The following is a 16,562-nucleotide window of genomic DNA, read 5'->3' on the forward strand; positions in this document are numbered from 1 at the left end:
CGGAATGTGCAGCACACTATAAAAGACAGATTTGCACGCCGAGACAAGTGCCTTATAGTTTCACTTAAACTGTAAGGTTAAACCATGTGGTGATAGAAAACACCCGTCATAAAAATACTGAATGCAAAAATGGGTAAAAGTCCGAAGCTGGAATAATCAATAGACATGAGCCAGCATCCCACAGTTTGGATGGCAGTTTAATAACAAGCAGAGCAGCACTTACATCAATCGCAGACATCCTGACAACACTTAGACCGGAAAAGGCAGTTTTCAAATTATAAAAAAAAACAACCTAAAAAACATCCACATAGACACAAAATGCAACAACAAATTGTACATATATCAACTACAGTGGGGGGAAACGTTTTATTGGTCAATACCCTACTGGTCTTCTGTCTGGAACGTTATCACCTCTCTCTCTTTACCACCTCTCTCTCTTTTCGTGTGTGTGTGGCACACACACACACACACGCACACACACGCACACAGCAGTATCTAAGTTAGCTATGCAGCCTCCAGACGACCTTCAACCAGAAGTGCTCCATTCAGTCGACAGAACCAGAAGATCAACAGATCACAATGCAGGTGGGGAACAGTCAACCTTCTTCAACATCTTCACATCACACCACCACCACCACCACCGCACTCACACACACACACACCCCACCCCCCTCTCTCACACACACATACACATACACAGACGCGCGCACACACACACACACACACACTCACAGGACACACACGGGAACGGCGTTCCTCTAGCCGATGTAGATCCGGTGGAAGTCGTTGGCACCGAAGGCGGCGTTGCACTTGGGGCACTTCCTCTGGCGCGTGTCGTAGCGCGTCTTCACGCACTCGAAGCAGAAGACGTGGAAGCACTTGGTCAGCACGGCGTCCTTCACCCGCGAGTTGCAGCACGGGCACGTGAGGCGCGCCTGGGGGGGGGGGGGGGGGTGAGGAGACACACACACACACACACACACACACACACACACACACACACACACACACACACACACACACACACACACACACACACACACACACACACACAATGTTAATGGCCACCGCCCCTGGTTCTCTGCATCGGCCGGACACGCCACGGGATCAGAGGGAGGCAGGCTAACCGGGAACCACACCCAGACCCCACCCCGGTCCTGAATGTGTCACCGATGTGTCACTGATTGTTATGAATCAACGTGAATGTGGTGTTGGCATGTGAGGCCCCTGGGTCCGCTGTGTTTTATGTTAATGACGTATGTTGTACGTCCTGGAACTTAATGTACACACTTATTGTATGTTGTACGACCTGGCACTTAATGTACGCACATATTGTATGTTTGTATGTCCTGGCACTTAATGTACGCACATATTGTATGTTTGTACGTCCTGGCACTTAATGTACACACTTATTGTACGTTGTACGTCCTGGAACTTAATGTACACACTTATTGTACGTTGTACGTCCTGGAACTTAATGTACACACTTATTGTATGTTTGTACGTCCTGGTACTTAATGTACGCACTTATTGTATGTATAATTGTACGTCCTGGCACTTAATAACTCAGCATTGCGTAGCAACTTTTCCTAGCTATCTAGGTTGCATATGGGGGATGGGTAAACCTAGCAATTGTTAGTGCTCGGCACTTGGTTCTATGAACATCCTTAACTGTACCGACAGCGATGTATCGTTTCTCTTTCTTCTGCCAAACTTACTTATTGTTAGTCTCTTTGGATTAAAGCGCCACGCCCCAAAACGTGTAAACGTGAATGTAATGAGGATAATAAACAAAGGACTCGTTTAATTGCCCATCAATTCCAAGTGGCGACACCATTAAGCCGTGTGCTTCCTCCTACAAGGCCTCTGCTTCACCCTGTTGGATGGTGTACAACCCAAGCCGCCGTCGGGTGACCCCGATGTCCGGGAGCCACGGATGAACTCGCGGCCGCGTCGCACGCCCTCACCTTGTACTCGTTGATCTCCTCGTTCAGGATGTCGTCTCCGTTGCTGATCTTCTCGGCCGGTTTCTTGGCCTTCTCGATCTTCCTCCGGAGCTTGGAGATGTCCTCCTGGGAGAGAGGGAGACGTGCCCCGTTAAGGAAAGCACGCGGAAACAACAAACAGCCCCAGCTCCCTGCCCACCCAGTCGCTTGGAGGTCGTGTCCGTTAGGAGGCATTGGAGAGGAGCCTTCCAGTAGCAAACACCCCATTATAAAAATGTTTATCCTTTATTTAGCCCAGAAGGTACATTGAGATACTACATTGAGATTGAGGTACATTGAGATACATTGAGGTGCTGGCCCAGAGAGTCACCAGCAGGTCTTTTCATCAAGGTTACAAACAGAATTAAATCATTCACAAACACCAAGCTGGACAGGTTCCTCAAAGTTGCTCGAGTTCCTCAATGTTGCTCAAGTTCCTCAAAGTTAATCGAGTTCCTCAAAGTTAATCGAGTTCCTCAAAGTTACTTTATTAGATGTTCCAAGTCGATGGTGCAGAGTGCATGAAAGCCCTTCTTTCCTGTATATATTTTCCATTTAATATCACTGCTACCAAAACGCACAAGAGGACATGAAGGCATTCTGGGGGATGATATATGAAATATATATATATATCATATATTTATTTGGATGCAAGATATGAAGACAGACGTCAATATATTTCAGAAAGAAAAAAAAAAAAATCACATCCTCCTGAATACATGTTTAAAGTAAATATCTAACAGGATTCACAACCCAGAATGTTCAAAGTAATTGATTACCCATAACAAAATACAATGTGTGTGTGTGTGCGTGCATGTGCGCGTGTGTGTGTGCATGTGTGTGTGCATGTGTGTGTGCATGTGTGCGCGTGCGTGCGTGCGTGCATGCGTGCGTGCCTGCGTGCATGTGCGTGCGTGCGTGCGTGCGTGCGCGCGTGCGTGCGTACCTGTGCACGGCGGGAGTTGAAGGACTCCTTCTCCCGGGAGATGCTGTTCTCCACCACCTCCTCGCGGACCAGGCTGAGCCTCTGCTGCACCTGCTCCAGCTGGGTACGCACCTCCTCCGACAGCAGCGCCGACTCCTGCGCCTGCACAACAAGAGTGACGTCTCTCTCTCTCTCTCTCATGCCTCAGACTACGCTACGAGTCGATATCAAATCGATACGCCGCAAAGAGAAACCGCGAGAATCCCAACGTCTGAAAGATTTAGGGGGACGACACCCCGGTCTGGGTGAATGGAGTCGGGAGGGCCGGCAATATGTGTGTCTTCTCGAGCGATGCTACACGACAATCAGAGCCGGTGTTCTGCCAATTTCTGCTCCCATGTCAGATTTTGCCACCTAGTGGTTCTGCACATGCGCATGACGACACTATTGACCCGCGGTGTAGTATTGGTGTAAAATATACATACTGTACCCCTTAACTCTCCAATAAAGACGTTATAATACAGTATCAGAGTTTATAGAATCATGCTACCCTATCAAAAAGTGCTACCTTATGTGTTTGGTAGCGTGTTTAATCTGTTGACCCAACTGCCTCTGTCAAACAATGCTCCCACTACAGAAACATGTTATTTTACACGACTACTCACTCCATGTACACTGTAAGAATACGGGGAGCATATTTTGATACTGTATTATAACGTCTTTATTGGAGATTTCAGGGGTACAGTATGTGTATTTTACACCAATACTCAATAGCGTCGTCATGCCCATGCGCAGAACCACTAGGTAGCAAAATCTGATGGGTAGCAGAAATTGACAGAACACCGGCTTAAGCCCGTCAGCCCCCCTCAGCCCCCCTCTGCCCCATGCCCCCCCCCCCCCCACTGACCCCTCACTCCCCTGAGACTGAGGCGGCACTCGTTACCGAGCAGTTTGACTCCTAATAGGTAGGAGCCTTTTGGCAAAGAATTGTACATTTTTGGCCGATACAAATTATTTTGTTTACAGATGTTTTACTGTAGCCAGGTGGATATTTATATTTTCTATCCAAAGCCTGATATAAACATTCATGCTGAAGGCATTTGGGGAAATAATAATAAATAACCTTCATTTGAAATGTTTTTCATTGAAATCAAGCATATGTAAATTGGATGCTTTATAATCATCATCATCATCATCCACACACTGTGTGTCTACACATTGTTCCCCTCACGAGGGGCATGGCTCCAGAGTAGGGGTCCTTCGTGCGTGCGTGCGTGCGTGCGTGCTCCCTACCTTGCGTTTGTTCATGTCCAGGGCCTGTGTCCGCAGGGCCAGCTCCCTCTCTGCAGTACTGATGGTGCCCTGCAGGAGGCGCTCCTTCTCCTCCAGCTTGCGCACCACCTGCAGCTGGGCGTCGACCTGGTGGAAGGGGGGGGGGGGGGGGGGGGTGAGCAGAGGTGTCAGCGAGAGGACAGGAGAATGATGGCAGCAGGTACACGGGGAGAGAGCGCAGAGTGATAGGGGCTGACTCAGTACAAAAATATTTGTACTTCCCAGACTCGGTTTTAATGTTAGAATTTGGGAAGGTGCACATCATCAATGAAGAAAATACAAAGTTTGTATAAAGAGTGCATTAATGTCAAAAAGATGGATATTTTCATATGCAATCCTCTTTTAATTGATTGCAATTAAAAGATGCTATCAAAAATATAGTTTTACCGGTCGGTGTAAAGCTTTTACATGTAGTTTTCTTGGTTTCTCTTTGCGTCACATGAATTGATTGATTGACTCAGTGTAGTCTGAGTAACGACCTAATCTCCAGGTCTGTTTGACCAAACTGCTTGATCAATGGACTGTTTACATTCTAGGTGTCACGGAACAGTTGGTTAAGACTGGAGTCTCAACCACGACCCCAGTCCTACACACTGTGTGTCCGTCTGTGTGTGTGTGTTTAAATGTGTGTGAACAACATGTGTGTACACGTGTGCGTGAACAGACCCGAGTCCTAACCAACGGTGGCGGGCCCAGGGTATCTGCAGGTTTCAGCAAGTCAAATTTAAGACTTTTTAAGACCTTTTTAATACCACCTTGAATGAAATTTAAGACCTAAAGCACGCGATGGTGGGGGGGATCCCGCTGTATTACAACCCAAGCACAGCATGTGTGTCACTCAATGAGACTCATTCAAGTTGACTGACTCAGTGCTCTCTGGTTCAAAAGCTGTAAGTACAAGTGCAGTTTAACCGCATGTTTCCGACCAAGTATCTAGCAAGAAAGAAGCCTCTCTCTACGTGTCCTTCCCGAAAAGTCCCGCGAGAAAAATAAAAAATAAATAGTCCTGCCCCGACAAATTTAAGACCTTGAGTTACAGTATTTAAGACCAGCATATGACAGTTTTAACGAATTTAAGACTTTTTAAAGGCCTTAAATTTAGAAACATGAATTTAAGACTTTTTAAGACTTTTTAAGGATGCGCGGACACCCTGGGCGGGCCTCACCTGGGTCTTGAGCGTGAGCAGCTGGTCGGCCAGCTCCTCCTTCTCCTCCTTCAGCAGCTTGTGGATCTGGTTGGACTTGATGCGCTCGCTCATCAGCTTGAAGTTGGCGTCGTCCTTCTCGCGGAGCTGCTGCATCAGACGGATGTTCTGCTCCTGCATGTCCTCGAAGGCCTGGCCCGTCACGTCCATCTCGCTCAGCAGCGCGTCCTCCTCCTGCACGGGCGGCAGTGTGTGCGCGTGCGTGTGTGTGTGTGTGTGTGTGTGTGTGTGTGTGTGTGTGTGTGTGTGTGTGTGTGTGTGTGTGTGTGTGTGCGTGCGTGCGTGCATGTGTGCGTGTGTAATTGTGTTTAAATGTGTGCACGTGTGCGCATGCGTGTGTTTAAATGTGTTCGAACATGTGTTTAAATGTTTGTGAACATGTGTTTAAATGTGTGCGAATGTGTGTGTACATGTGTGGGAACATGTGTGAACGTGTGTGTGTTGGGAGGTGTATTCAGAGTTACAAGTAATCAAAACGACACTGAAACCCTCCAGAAGTAAACACTGGTTGTTCCCATCGTCGTCGTCCATTTGGAACGAAACCATAAAGCCATCGCAACGATCAAACCACACAGAAGGAGTAACCTGTGTCATGTGAGATAGATGGACCTTTCTTGAGAGCGTCAGCATACACATGTTAGTAATAACATCCACAATCGATTGCCGCTTGCCTGCTTGGCGATGGAGAGCTTCTTGTTGAGGATGTCAATCTGCTCCTCCACCGAGCGGATCTTCCTCAGGGCCTCCTCGTCCGCCATCTTCTTACCCTCCCTCCTCTCCCTCTCCTCCAGGTCCCTGAGCCTCTGCCTCAGCTCCTCCACCTGCAGGAGGAGGAGGAGGGGGGTGGGGTGGGGGGGAGAGGAGGAGGAGGAGGAGGGGGGGAGGAGGGGGAGGAGGAGGAGGAAGCGTCAGATCATCACAACACAACTGGGTGGCCATCTACTGAGGAAAGGTGTGTTGCAAGCATACGCTAGAACCGACGTGTGGGCGATGTAGAACCCTCTGGGACAAAGAATTAAACAGCCTCTGAACTCTGAGTGAAAGGTTTAAATTCAAAAAGATGTACGATTCTGGCAATGAACCTAGATCTTCTTAGCCTTCGGGTTGGCATCTACGTGACAGAATGTGTTTCAGAGCGCGTGGCTGTGTACACGACCACCAGACGACGCCGCCGTTTCAATTCCATTCAAAAAGCTTTATTGGCACGACTATTGTTGTAAAACACAGTATTACCAAAGCATTATTTATCTATATATTTTGTACCTGGTGGAAGTACGTTTTCTTTCCCTACGAGAGTTTTGTACTTTGTTTATGCATAGTAATAATAAAAATAAAAAAATATATATATATTTTTTTTTTAATTATTATTACTATGCATAAACAAAGTACAAAACTCTCGTAGGGAAAGAAAATGTACTTCTCCAAATACAAATACATTGGTAGTCAAGGCGGGGGCCTAGTGTTGTTAAGGCGGCCGCCTTAACCATACAGCGCTGGGGGAAGCACAGATATTGTTCCTTTAATTCAAGACTCTAAAAAGACTTAAGCACTAAAGACAAAAAAAAATAGAAAGAACAGGAATAGAACTGAAGTGAGAGCAGCTACAGGTGAGAGACGTTACTGCGGGGTGTTTGTGCTGGGACGCCGCGGCTGCATGAGAGCCCCCCCCCCTACCTCTGACTTGGCCTTCTTCTCAGCAGCCATGAGCTGGACTTTGTCCCTCTGCTCCTTGGGTGCTGAGCGGTACATGTCCAGCAGCAGCTTCATCTCTCTCTGGGACTCCTGGGCTTTCCTGCAGCCGCAACATCATCATCATCATCATCATCATCATCCCCACCTTCATCACAATCACCACCACCATTATCAGCATCACAATCACCACCAGCACCACCTTCATCCTCATCATCACAATCACCACCACCTTCATCCTCATCATCACAATCACCACCAGCACCACCTTCATCATCACAATCACCACCATCACCACCTTCCATCCTCATCATCACAATCACCACCAGCACCACCTTCATCATCACAATCACCACCATCACCACCTTCCATCCTCATCATCACAATCACCACCAGCACCACTGCCTTCGTATCACTACCACCACCTTCATTGCCGTCATGTTGTTATCTCGTTGTCGTTGGTAATTGGGAAAAGCCTGCGATGTACTAGGGCCGGGTGATTAATCGAATTTTGATCGCGATTTCGATTTTAGAGTGAAACGATCACCATATTAATATAATCGAGTTGAAACTATTTAATTTTTTGCGGAACATTGCAGAACAGCTGGATTCATATCTGGACTTTATTTTCTATTTGACCATTTTGTGTATATTTTTAAGGGGAAATTTCAAAGTTCTCATTTACAATTAAGTACATTTAAGTGTTTTTTTTGGAGAGAAATTATGAATAAATGCATCAATGTTTTCAAACTCCAAAAATAATCGTTTGAATAATCGAGATTTCAACATTGACCAAAAACAATCGTGATCATGATTTTTTTTTCCATAATCGAGCAGCCCTGCGATGTACACGCCCCCTACTTGAGCTCGGTGCGGACGGTCTTCAGCTGCTCCACCTCCTTCCTCTTCGGCACGCCGCCGGCCGACGGGCGCTCCCCGCTCGCCTCCTCCAATTGGCCCCCGCCGCCGCCGCTGCCGCCCGGCTTGTCCCGCTCCTCCTTGGCACCGCCGCCCCCGCCGCCGCCGCGCGTGCTCCTCTCTCGCTCCTTCTCCTTCTCCTTCTCCCGCTCCTCTTTCTTTATGCTCTCCTTCTTGTCCTCCTTCTCCTCCTCCTTCACGGCCGCGTCGCCGTCCGTCCCGGGCTCCGTCTTCACGAGGACACCTGAGGGGCCGCAAGAGACACGTCTCCCTTTGAATGGATGGACGGATGGATGGATGAACGAATGAACGAATTAAACATTCACTCAACATACGGAATGTGGACAAGGGAGAAGGCTGACGTTTTGCAATGAGAGGTTTTCTAACTTTGGGATGAGGATAATAATAGCAGGGTGGGACCCGTAGCTGTGTACATGTATAACAGATCGGATTAATTCAATGTGTACACCTTCATTGGGATTTTGTACGAGTAAACTGAGTTAACGGCGTACTGAAAACAGTTTAAAAATCACAACACTGTGTGTGAGCTACAGAACTGTACGAGGACCGGAGGTGATTTCCAGGTGCAGGTTCTCACCGGCGCTGCCGGGCGTGGCCGAGCCGCTGTCCGACTCCGCCTTGACCGCGGCGTCGCCGGGGGCAACGGTGGCCGGAGGAGAGACGGTCTCTTCCTTCACGTCCATCTCCGTGCTGGACTGGGACTGCAGCGCGCCGCTGCCCTTGGCGGTGCGGACCTGTTGGCGGAGCAGACACACGGTGAGTTCTGTTCCCTGCTGGAGAGGGTGTGAGGGGGCGCGGGGCGGCGTTGAAGCAGAGCAGAGTGTCACCCCCCCCGTCCCACCAACTCACCAGGGTGAGCTCAGTCTGGGTCTCCCTCAGCCTCAGCTTGAACTTCACCACCTCCCCCTTCATCTGCTGGTTGTGGTTCTGCAGGGTGCTGATGAGGTGGCGCATCTCCTTGTTGATCGGGCCTGGGGAGGAGAGAGGTGGCAAGAAAAGGGAGCAGGAGACAGACGGACGGACAGACAGAATCAGGGATTTTTTTTCGTGTTGATGTCAAGGGTCCGGGTGTGTCTGTTCATGTTTGTTCATGTTTGTTCATGTGTGTGTGTGTATTGCGTGTCTGTGTGCGTGTGCTTGTGTGTGTGTGCGGGCGATCTACCTGCTTGCTCGTTGGCTGCGAGGGTCTGCTCGAACTCGATGCGCAGCATCTCGTACTCCTTCCTGACCTGGGCCAGCGTGTCCTCCAGCTGGAACACCTCCGTCCGCACCTTCCTCTGCAGCGCCACCTCGTCGTTCTGACACACAATTCAATTCCATTCCAACTTTGTGGTGCACTGGTAGACTGCCGGTACACTGATCTATCCAGCGTACATCTAGGTGGACACGCCCACTTGTGACATCAGAAGAGGCTAGATTTCAAAACGGCTAGTAATGGCTAATCACATTCACACCTGGTGGTGTAACGCCTCGTACCCACTGTACACGTCCGTCGACGGATCTCATTGACTTTACACGGGACGCTCCCGAAATGCATTGTGGGTCCGTCTGTCAAATCGGCTCCGTCTCTTCGCGTCCAAAAGTTGAGAAAAGTTTAACTTTTCAGGCAGCGACGGATCCGTCACCCAATCGGATCGCGTTATTATACGCACGTTATACGCAGATCGTGTTTTACCCCATGCGTCGGACACGCCCACTCTCTTCCGTCGACAGACGTGTACAGTGGGTATGAGGCGTTACATGTCAACTTTAATCACAGCTACAGTCTCAAAGGGCTTAACAAGCCGTGTGTTTATGACACCCCCCCCCCCCCCACCGACCCTAGCCCCCCCCCCCCCAGAGGGCAAGAACAAACTCCCTTAATCAGCAAGAAGGGACATGAGAAGGAACGCAGAGTGGGACTCTCTCCTTCCAGGGATGATCAGTAACCCTAACCCCCCCCCCCCCCCCCCCCCCCCCCCACACACACGCACACACACACACACACACACACGCACACACACCTCCATGTGCTCCAGCTGGCGGAGGCGGGCCGTGCGGGTAGTGTTGAGGCGGGTGCGGGTCTCGTCCAGCTGGCTCTTGAGCCCCAGGGACTCGTTGTACAGCACGGAGAACTGGGACTGCAGGCAGCGGTACTCGGCACTGTCCTTGACCACGCCCTCCGCCCGGCTCAGAAGCTCCGCCTTGCAGGGGGGGAGGGAGGGGGGAGACGACGACATGAGTGCGTTCCAAAAACACGGCACACCGTGACAGAACGACAGATAGAAAACTGCGCTTCAACAGAGAAAACGGGGAATTGTTTGCTTCTTCTGTTGTCCCCTTGTTTTTTTCCCAGACTTTTTTCCAAGCCTATTTAAAAATCCCATATAGACTACATTTCTATAAATACAATTATCAAAATTACATTTTAAGAAATATTAACGATTTAATAAATAAGTCATACCAACAAGTCATGCCATACAAAGTGTTCTTAGCGAAACAGACATAGGCATTAACACGAGAAGCTAGAGAACAGTCGATCACAGCTGATCCGGTTGCGCCTAGTTTGCACCTGTCGTACGTCTTCGTACCATAACTGAACAGCTGTGTTTATGCAACCAGAATGATCGCCACTAGAGGATGCTACGCCCCAGCAAAAACCAGCGGCACAAGGAGTCACTTATGAATGAAATTTGTTTCCATGCAAGCTGGCTTTTTTAAAATCGGTTCAGGTACATGCACGCCGACGATGTTATCAGATATTTTATTACAAAAAGATGAATTCATTTAATCATTTTCTTGCCCTGAACGGTTTAAAATATATTTTTTTGCGATATTATTCCATGATTTGTATTCAACCGAGATGGGAGAATGGAGAAACGTACATCCCTGGTCATGGGCCTGCGTGTTGTTGAGTGTGTGGCTCACTGTACCTTCATGTTGTTGTTCTCATGGTTGACGCTCGCGAGATCCTGCTCCAGCTTCTGCAGCTCACTGTTGCGGTTATCCGCCAGCTCCCGGTTCTCCTCCAGCTCGCTGTTCATCTCCTCAAACTGGAGGGGGAGACGAGCGGCAGTGGGGGGGGGGGGGGGGGTCAACGCGGCTCATAGACCACAGGGAGCGCCGCGTTCTCCGGATTTAACGTCGACCCCGGGACAACAACGGTTACCGTACCTTTCTCTTGTTGATGGTGATGGTCCCACACACACTGCTGGCCTCCCCGCAGACCTTGTAGCCTTTACTGTTCACCTGCAACACAAATAAGCCCCATTGAAACAGGGACGACGTCCGAAAGAAACATTAACCTTGTTTAGAGCAAGGAGAGGTGCGTTGTACCAGGTTTTAGCAAATTGCTATTTTCCACCTTTTTATGGCACATTCACGGCATTTAGCAGACACTTTTATCCAAAGCGACTTACAATAATGACATTTGAAATAAGAAGTGAAACAATATATCGATGTTGGTACAGTAAGGACGGTCTAAGGACGAAGTGTCAAGCACTAACAACCCCTAGGTCAGTGGTTCTCAAACTTTTTCGGTCACCCCCCACTTTGGACAAGGGGGAATGTTCAAGCCCCACCTGCCCCCATCGCCCCAACACAACGCTAACGAAATACGCCAAGCTTAACATCTCCACATTTATTGAAGTAACATCAAGTTACATCATGTTGTATCTAAATTCTAACTCAATAACATAAAATAACAGCAAGTTCAACAATAGAGAAAATAAAAGTGCAGCTGTGTCAAGACTTGTATCAAGTTCAGAAAAAGAGAAAATAAAAGTGCCACTTTGCAATCTGGTAAAAAAAAATAAAAAAAGACGAGCAATGCATTTGGCAAGACAGGTGAGCAATTGAACTCATGAGACCTATACCTGCATGAGTGGCTGCAAAGCTGCAAGCTTAAAATGTTCAAATGTAGGCCTATTTCAAATATAAAAAAAAATCATTATTAGTGACACATCTACAAAATATGCGAGCAGTGCCCCCCGGCCGAGAAGAGAGCTGGAGTGTCAGCGGACACGCTATGGGACGGGGAGGATTCCAGTGACGAGGCTCTGAATCGGGACGAAGCTGCTGCTTGATTACAACACCTAAAGACGACTCTGTCGGTGTGTGATCGCGGTGGGGAGAAGCACGGTCGTTCGTTTCCCAATATCGCTCAGATTGACAGATTTATCCTCGCCACCCCTGCTCAGTGCGTCCCGCGCAGCAAGAGAGCGAGACTTCTCCGGTGCTGGATCTGATATTCAGGTCGGATGTGGTTTTAAGTTGTGCGGGTATAAGGACGGGTGCGGGTTTGCAAAATGAGAGCCGTGCAGGACTCCGTCTCTCCGTCCCGCTCTGCCTCTGGCCCCCGCTCTTCCGCTCGCGTCACTTTTTAAAATCCCCTTCAGCGAGAAACATGTATTTGCCACATCTTGCTCCGACTGTTTTTGACTGACTAAATTTAAAATGTTTAGCCACCCTGGCCTACAGGCAGGTTAACGAGCACAGCGACGCGGCGCCCCCGATGTAGAATGACGAGTTGGAGCGCGGCGACAGCACTTATTTTATAGCATGTATATATCTTATAGCGACATTCTGCTTGAAAATACGAGATATGACTTTTGGTCCATATCGCCCAGCCCTACTGTCAAGCCTTCACTCCTACCATAAGAAATGTGGAGTTTTCAGTGAAATTTCCTCCCGTTTGTCGCGCCCCACCTGTCACGTCTCTGTTCCCCACCAGTGGGGCGCGCCCCACACTTTGAGAACCGCTGCCCTAGGTTAACCCATTCCACATATATACAACAAAGATAGCTAGGATAAGATGCTACACAACTAAGTACTATAACTAAACACAACACACAATAAGTGTGTACATTGATTGCCAGGACGTACGACATACAATAAGTAGGAGGGGGTGAAAGGGGGTGGCTATGCAGAGTCCAGGCGACCACCAGGCGAGGTTAAGAAACAACCTCAGACGACGACGACGACGACGACTCACCCGCTCCAGGATCTCGCTGAGCCGGGCGTTCAGCCGGTTCTCCCGGCGGCGGATCTTCTCCATGTCCCACTGGAGCTCCTCGATGAGGCCCTGCAGCTCGCTGACCCTGGTGTCCGCCTTGGCGGCGGCGCGGCCCAGGGATCGAGACTGGCGGGAGGAGGGGGGAGGGGCGAGAGGGTAAGGAGGGGGAACCGGGGAACATCTCAACGCTGTCCGGAATAGATTCCTGGGTTGCTGACCGTGGCTCTATGAAGACGGATGTATGTATGTATGTATGTATGTGTGTATGTATGTATGTATGTATGTGTGTGTGTGTGTGTGTGTGTGTGTGTGTGTGTGTGTGTGTGTGTGTGTGTGTGTACAAACATGCGATTGCCAGTGTACTAGTGGGACCCGGTGCTCCGTACCTCTGTGGTCATCTGACTGTGTTTCTGTGTGAGATCTTCAGTCAGTTGACGGAGTCGGTCGTTCTCATTGGTCAGTAGGGTGTTGAGCTGGGAGGCCACCTGCCATAGAGAGCCCTCTGGAAAAGACACAGCTATTTTGAACTCCACGCAAACTCCTCGGGGAATAATGTCCACGATCATTTCCACAAGCAGCTTCAACGTCACTCTCATCCATACGTTTTGATTGCATCCTCCAACACTCATAGAACAGAGTACTTGTTGAAACATGTACACATACATTACATTACAATTGAGATACATTTAAGGCTTTTAGCAGACACTTTTAGCCAAAGTGACTTACAACTGTTCATACACACATTCACACACCGACAGCAGAGTCAACCATGCAAGGCAACAGCCAGCTCGTCGGGAGCAGACAGGGTTATGCGTCTCGCTCAGGGACACCTCTACACTCAGCTAGGAGGACCCGGGGAATCGTACTAACAACCTTCCGGATACAAGTCAACCCGCTCTACCTCCTGGGCTAAGCAGACCCTAAGTCGACACAGACACACACACTTCCAACAACTGCTCCGTCCAGGCTGCCCTGGTACCAACCCGTGGCCCTGCCCTCGTCTTACCGGCGCACGAGTCGGGCTCCACCTTGAGGCGCTCCACGGTGACCTTCAGCCCCTCGTAGAGCTCCACCACGCGGGTCACCTGCTTCTGGCTGGACTCCAGCCTCTCCTGCAGCTCCGCCTCCATCTCCTCCGTGCTGCTGCTGGCCAGCGTGGCCAGGAAGGAGGTGGCCGTCTCCCCCTGGTGGCCTTTGGTCCCAGCGGAGGAGCAGAAGTGCACAGTGTGACAGTGTGACATGGCGGGTAGGTACATGCCTCTTTTTCCCCAAAAATATAAGCTCAGGTTGCAACCACGTTCTTTCTTCGACAAAGCAGTGGGTTGGGAAGAAGATTTGCCGCCACTCCTACATCTACATACTTTCAAAACTCTTTCTACTCACACTGACTCACTGAACAGTAGAACGTCATTGCTCACACGGTCAACTGATACAGGTAAACATATTCAACCCAAGACGGCCCAACACGTTTCATCACAAAATGGTCCCTGGCTTTTAATCCCTGGTTCAAACGTCTCTCTTGTACCTCTGTCCTTGGCCCTCTCCTGGTTCGAGTCTCCGTCGGGTTCCGGCGTTCCCGGCTTCAGCCTCGTCCCTTGTCCCTCGGCTGCGGGGGATTTCTCAGGCTCCTTCTCTGATTGGTCGCAGCGCCTCACCGTCAGCTTCACGTTCTCGTCAAACTGAAGAATCAAAAAGAAATAAAAAAAAAGAGGAGGCCGTCGCATTCTGCTGTTTGATTGACCTGCACTTGGGTCGACCTACTTGGTGGAAGTGTGAGGAAGTGAGGAAGTGAGTGGAAGTGAGGAGTGTTGCTTTGGTTTACCTGGGTCCAGTATCTGTTGAGGATGAGTAGACTGGCGTCGTCTGTGGCCTGACGAGTCTCCAGCCTTTCAACGCGATCTCGCAGCTCATCCTCAATCACCTACACCAAACAAGTTCCAGATTATGATTTTTTTCCTCCTCATTTCAAATGCTACGGTTGTAATCAGGAATGTGAAGATAAGCTTTTGATTACCTGTCTTTGATCAAGGGCTTCTCCCAGCTTGCGGTTTTTAACTTGGAGAGCTTTGATGTCTTGTTCCTCCTGGGAAGAGACGTTTAAAACATGACATGAAGAGTAGAGATGGGGGTGGGGGGTGGTCACACAGGGTGAAAGGGGGCAGATCCTAACTTCGCTCATGATTCTTCTTACCGTGTTGGCGTTGAGTCCAAGTTTGATGACAGTTTCCACCGCTGTGCTCCCCCCAGCAGCCGTGCTGAGCCCGGGACCCGCGTCCTCTCCCCCGTCCCGCTCCCTCCGCTTCTCGGGAGGCCCGCCCGAGGAAGCACCGCCGGCCTCCGAAGGACGCTTCTGGCCCGACATCCTCACACTGCTCAGACAGAACAGAATACATGGACAGGACAGGTGGTTCAGAGACAACAGCAGAAAAAACATACCACCCATAAGTGATCATTTTTGTGATGCATTATTTTAGTGGTCGTCTCGGAGCGTGAATTAAACAGGAGCATGCGAACACGACGGGGGGGGGGTATTGAGGTGATCAACAGTTCTTCTTCTAGGTTTTAACATTATCCATCCTGCAGAGAGAATTAGCTCGTAGCTAGAGGAAGCTAGTGTTTTCAATTCTTCCGGGTACTTCTGTTTTTTTTTAAAAAAGCACAAACTCCCCCGGATAGTTGATCTGATTAAACGTCTTAGTGGATCAAATATCATTATTCGCTCTTACCGTTTTGGACTAAATGTTTTATTTACTGATTCTATGGGAGGATGATTTTGAGTGTGGTGTTTATGTTGCGGCTTTTTTGGGGGACGGTTTCCGGAAGCGGAAGCGTCTGTCGTTTGTTGGGAGTTCATATTCCGACTGTCGTGTGTAATACCGCCCCCTACTGGACCGGAAGGCAGAATGCATTCATATACATGAGCTGTTAGTGTGTGTACCAAAGCCAAGGCTGTAGATACAACCATACCATCTATCATTCGACTCATTAATCCGGGTTTCATCAAATAGCTACAAAGGGCCTTGTTGCTGCATGGACCGACTGGTAGTAGGAACTGTAAACCAAACCCTCAGTACAAATGGGAAGGAAGGAACAGACTTTATGATCCAGGAAGTATTTATTGTAATTGAGAAATATGTGAATCAGATTATATAACCATTATATGCACAATGGTAACACTCAACAAGTCTAGGCCCTATATACAACTCAAAAAATATCTCATAAAGACTTAAGAATGAAGCGCTTTTTTCCGTGGAGGTTTGTCCAGGAAGTTTGATGGCAAGGTGCAACTCCAGACCTAGAAGCACATTGGTCATGGGGTCCAGGGTCCATGTTGATCAAAGGTTGTCGCATTCATGCGCTCCCGTCCTCGGTCCTACCTCATCGCTGGGTGTATGTTAGCCGGGAGTCATCACATGACTGCTGGGCTTATGAGTAAAGTCCCTGAAAGGTCTTTCAACCAGGATCAATACTGTTTACCACCGTCATGTTGAAGT

The 16,562-nt window shown here is 49.2% G+C and overlaps 1 protein-coding gene across 2 annotated transcripts; it reads right to left on the reverse strand.

Moving 5' to 3' along the window:
- Positions 1-179: 179 nt before the first annotated feature.
- On the reverse strand, positions 180-15,892 carry rnf20 (ring finger protein 20, E3 ubiquitin protein ligase). Of its 2 annotated transcripts, none has more exons than XM_084469945.1 (22): positions 15,795-15,892; positions 15,260-15,437; positions 15,083-15,151; positions 14,891-14,989; positions 14,594-14,747; positions 14,075-14,260; positions 13,455-13,570; positions 13,048-13,194; positions 11,229-11,303; positions 10,988-11,107; positions 10,079-10,258; positions 9,238-9,373; positions 8,925-9,046; positions 8,653-8,809; positions 7,998-8,298; positions 7,122-7,239; positions 6,119-6,268; positions 5,409-5,621; positions 4,204-4,329; positions 2,932-3,072; positions 1,968-2,072; positions 180-935 (listed from the first exon to the last, which is right to left on the reverse strand). In XM_084469945.1, the coding sequence occupies exons 2-22, from the start codon at positions 15,428-15,430 to the stop codon at positions 759-761; spliced, it is 3,063 nt and encodes a 1,020-aa protein (XP_084326071.1). In that variant the 5' UTR covers positions 15,431-15,437; positions 15,795-15,892; the 3' UTR covers positions 180-758. The 2 variants fall into 2 exon arrangements, with proteins under 2 accessions (XP_084326071.1, XP_084326070.1); XM_084469944.1 differs by having other exon boundaries at positions 7,998-8,325.
- Positions 15,893-16,562: the final 670 nt, after the last annotated feature.

The sequence above is a fragment of the Micromesistius poutassou genome, assembly GCF_964030765.1.
Source record: "Micromesistius poutassou genome assembly, chromosome: 6".
Taxonomy (NCBI): domain Eukaryota; kingdom Metazoa; phylum Chordata; class Actinopteri; order Gadiformes; family Gadidae; genus Micromesistius; species Micromesistius poutassou.

What these genes read in the sequence shown, in the direction of transcription:
- rnf20 (XM_084469944.1), bottom strand. Translation starts at nt 15,430, where the DNA reads ATGTCGGGCCAGAAGCGTCCTTCGGAGGCCGGCGGTGCTTCCTCGGGC. An exon ending in CCCAGACTGAGCTCACCCTG is followed by an intron (nt 8,810 to 8,924) that starts GTGAGTTGGTGG and finishes CTCCGCCAACAG; the next exon opens with GTCCGCACCGCCAAGGGCAG. An exon ending in AGCTCTCCATCGCCAAGCAG is followed by an intron (nt 5,622 to 6,118) that starts GCAAGCGGCAAT and finishes CCGCCCGTGCAG; the next exon opens with GAGGAGGACGCGCTGCTGAG.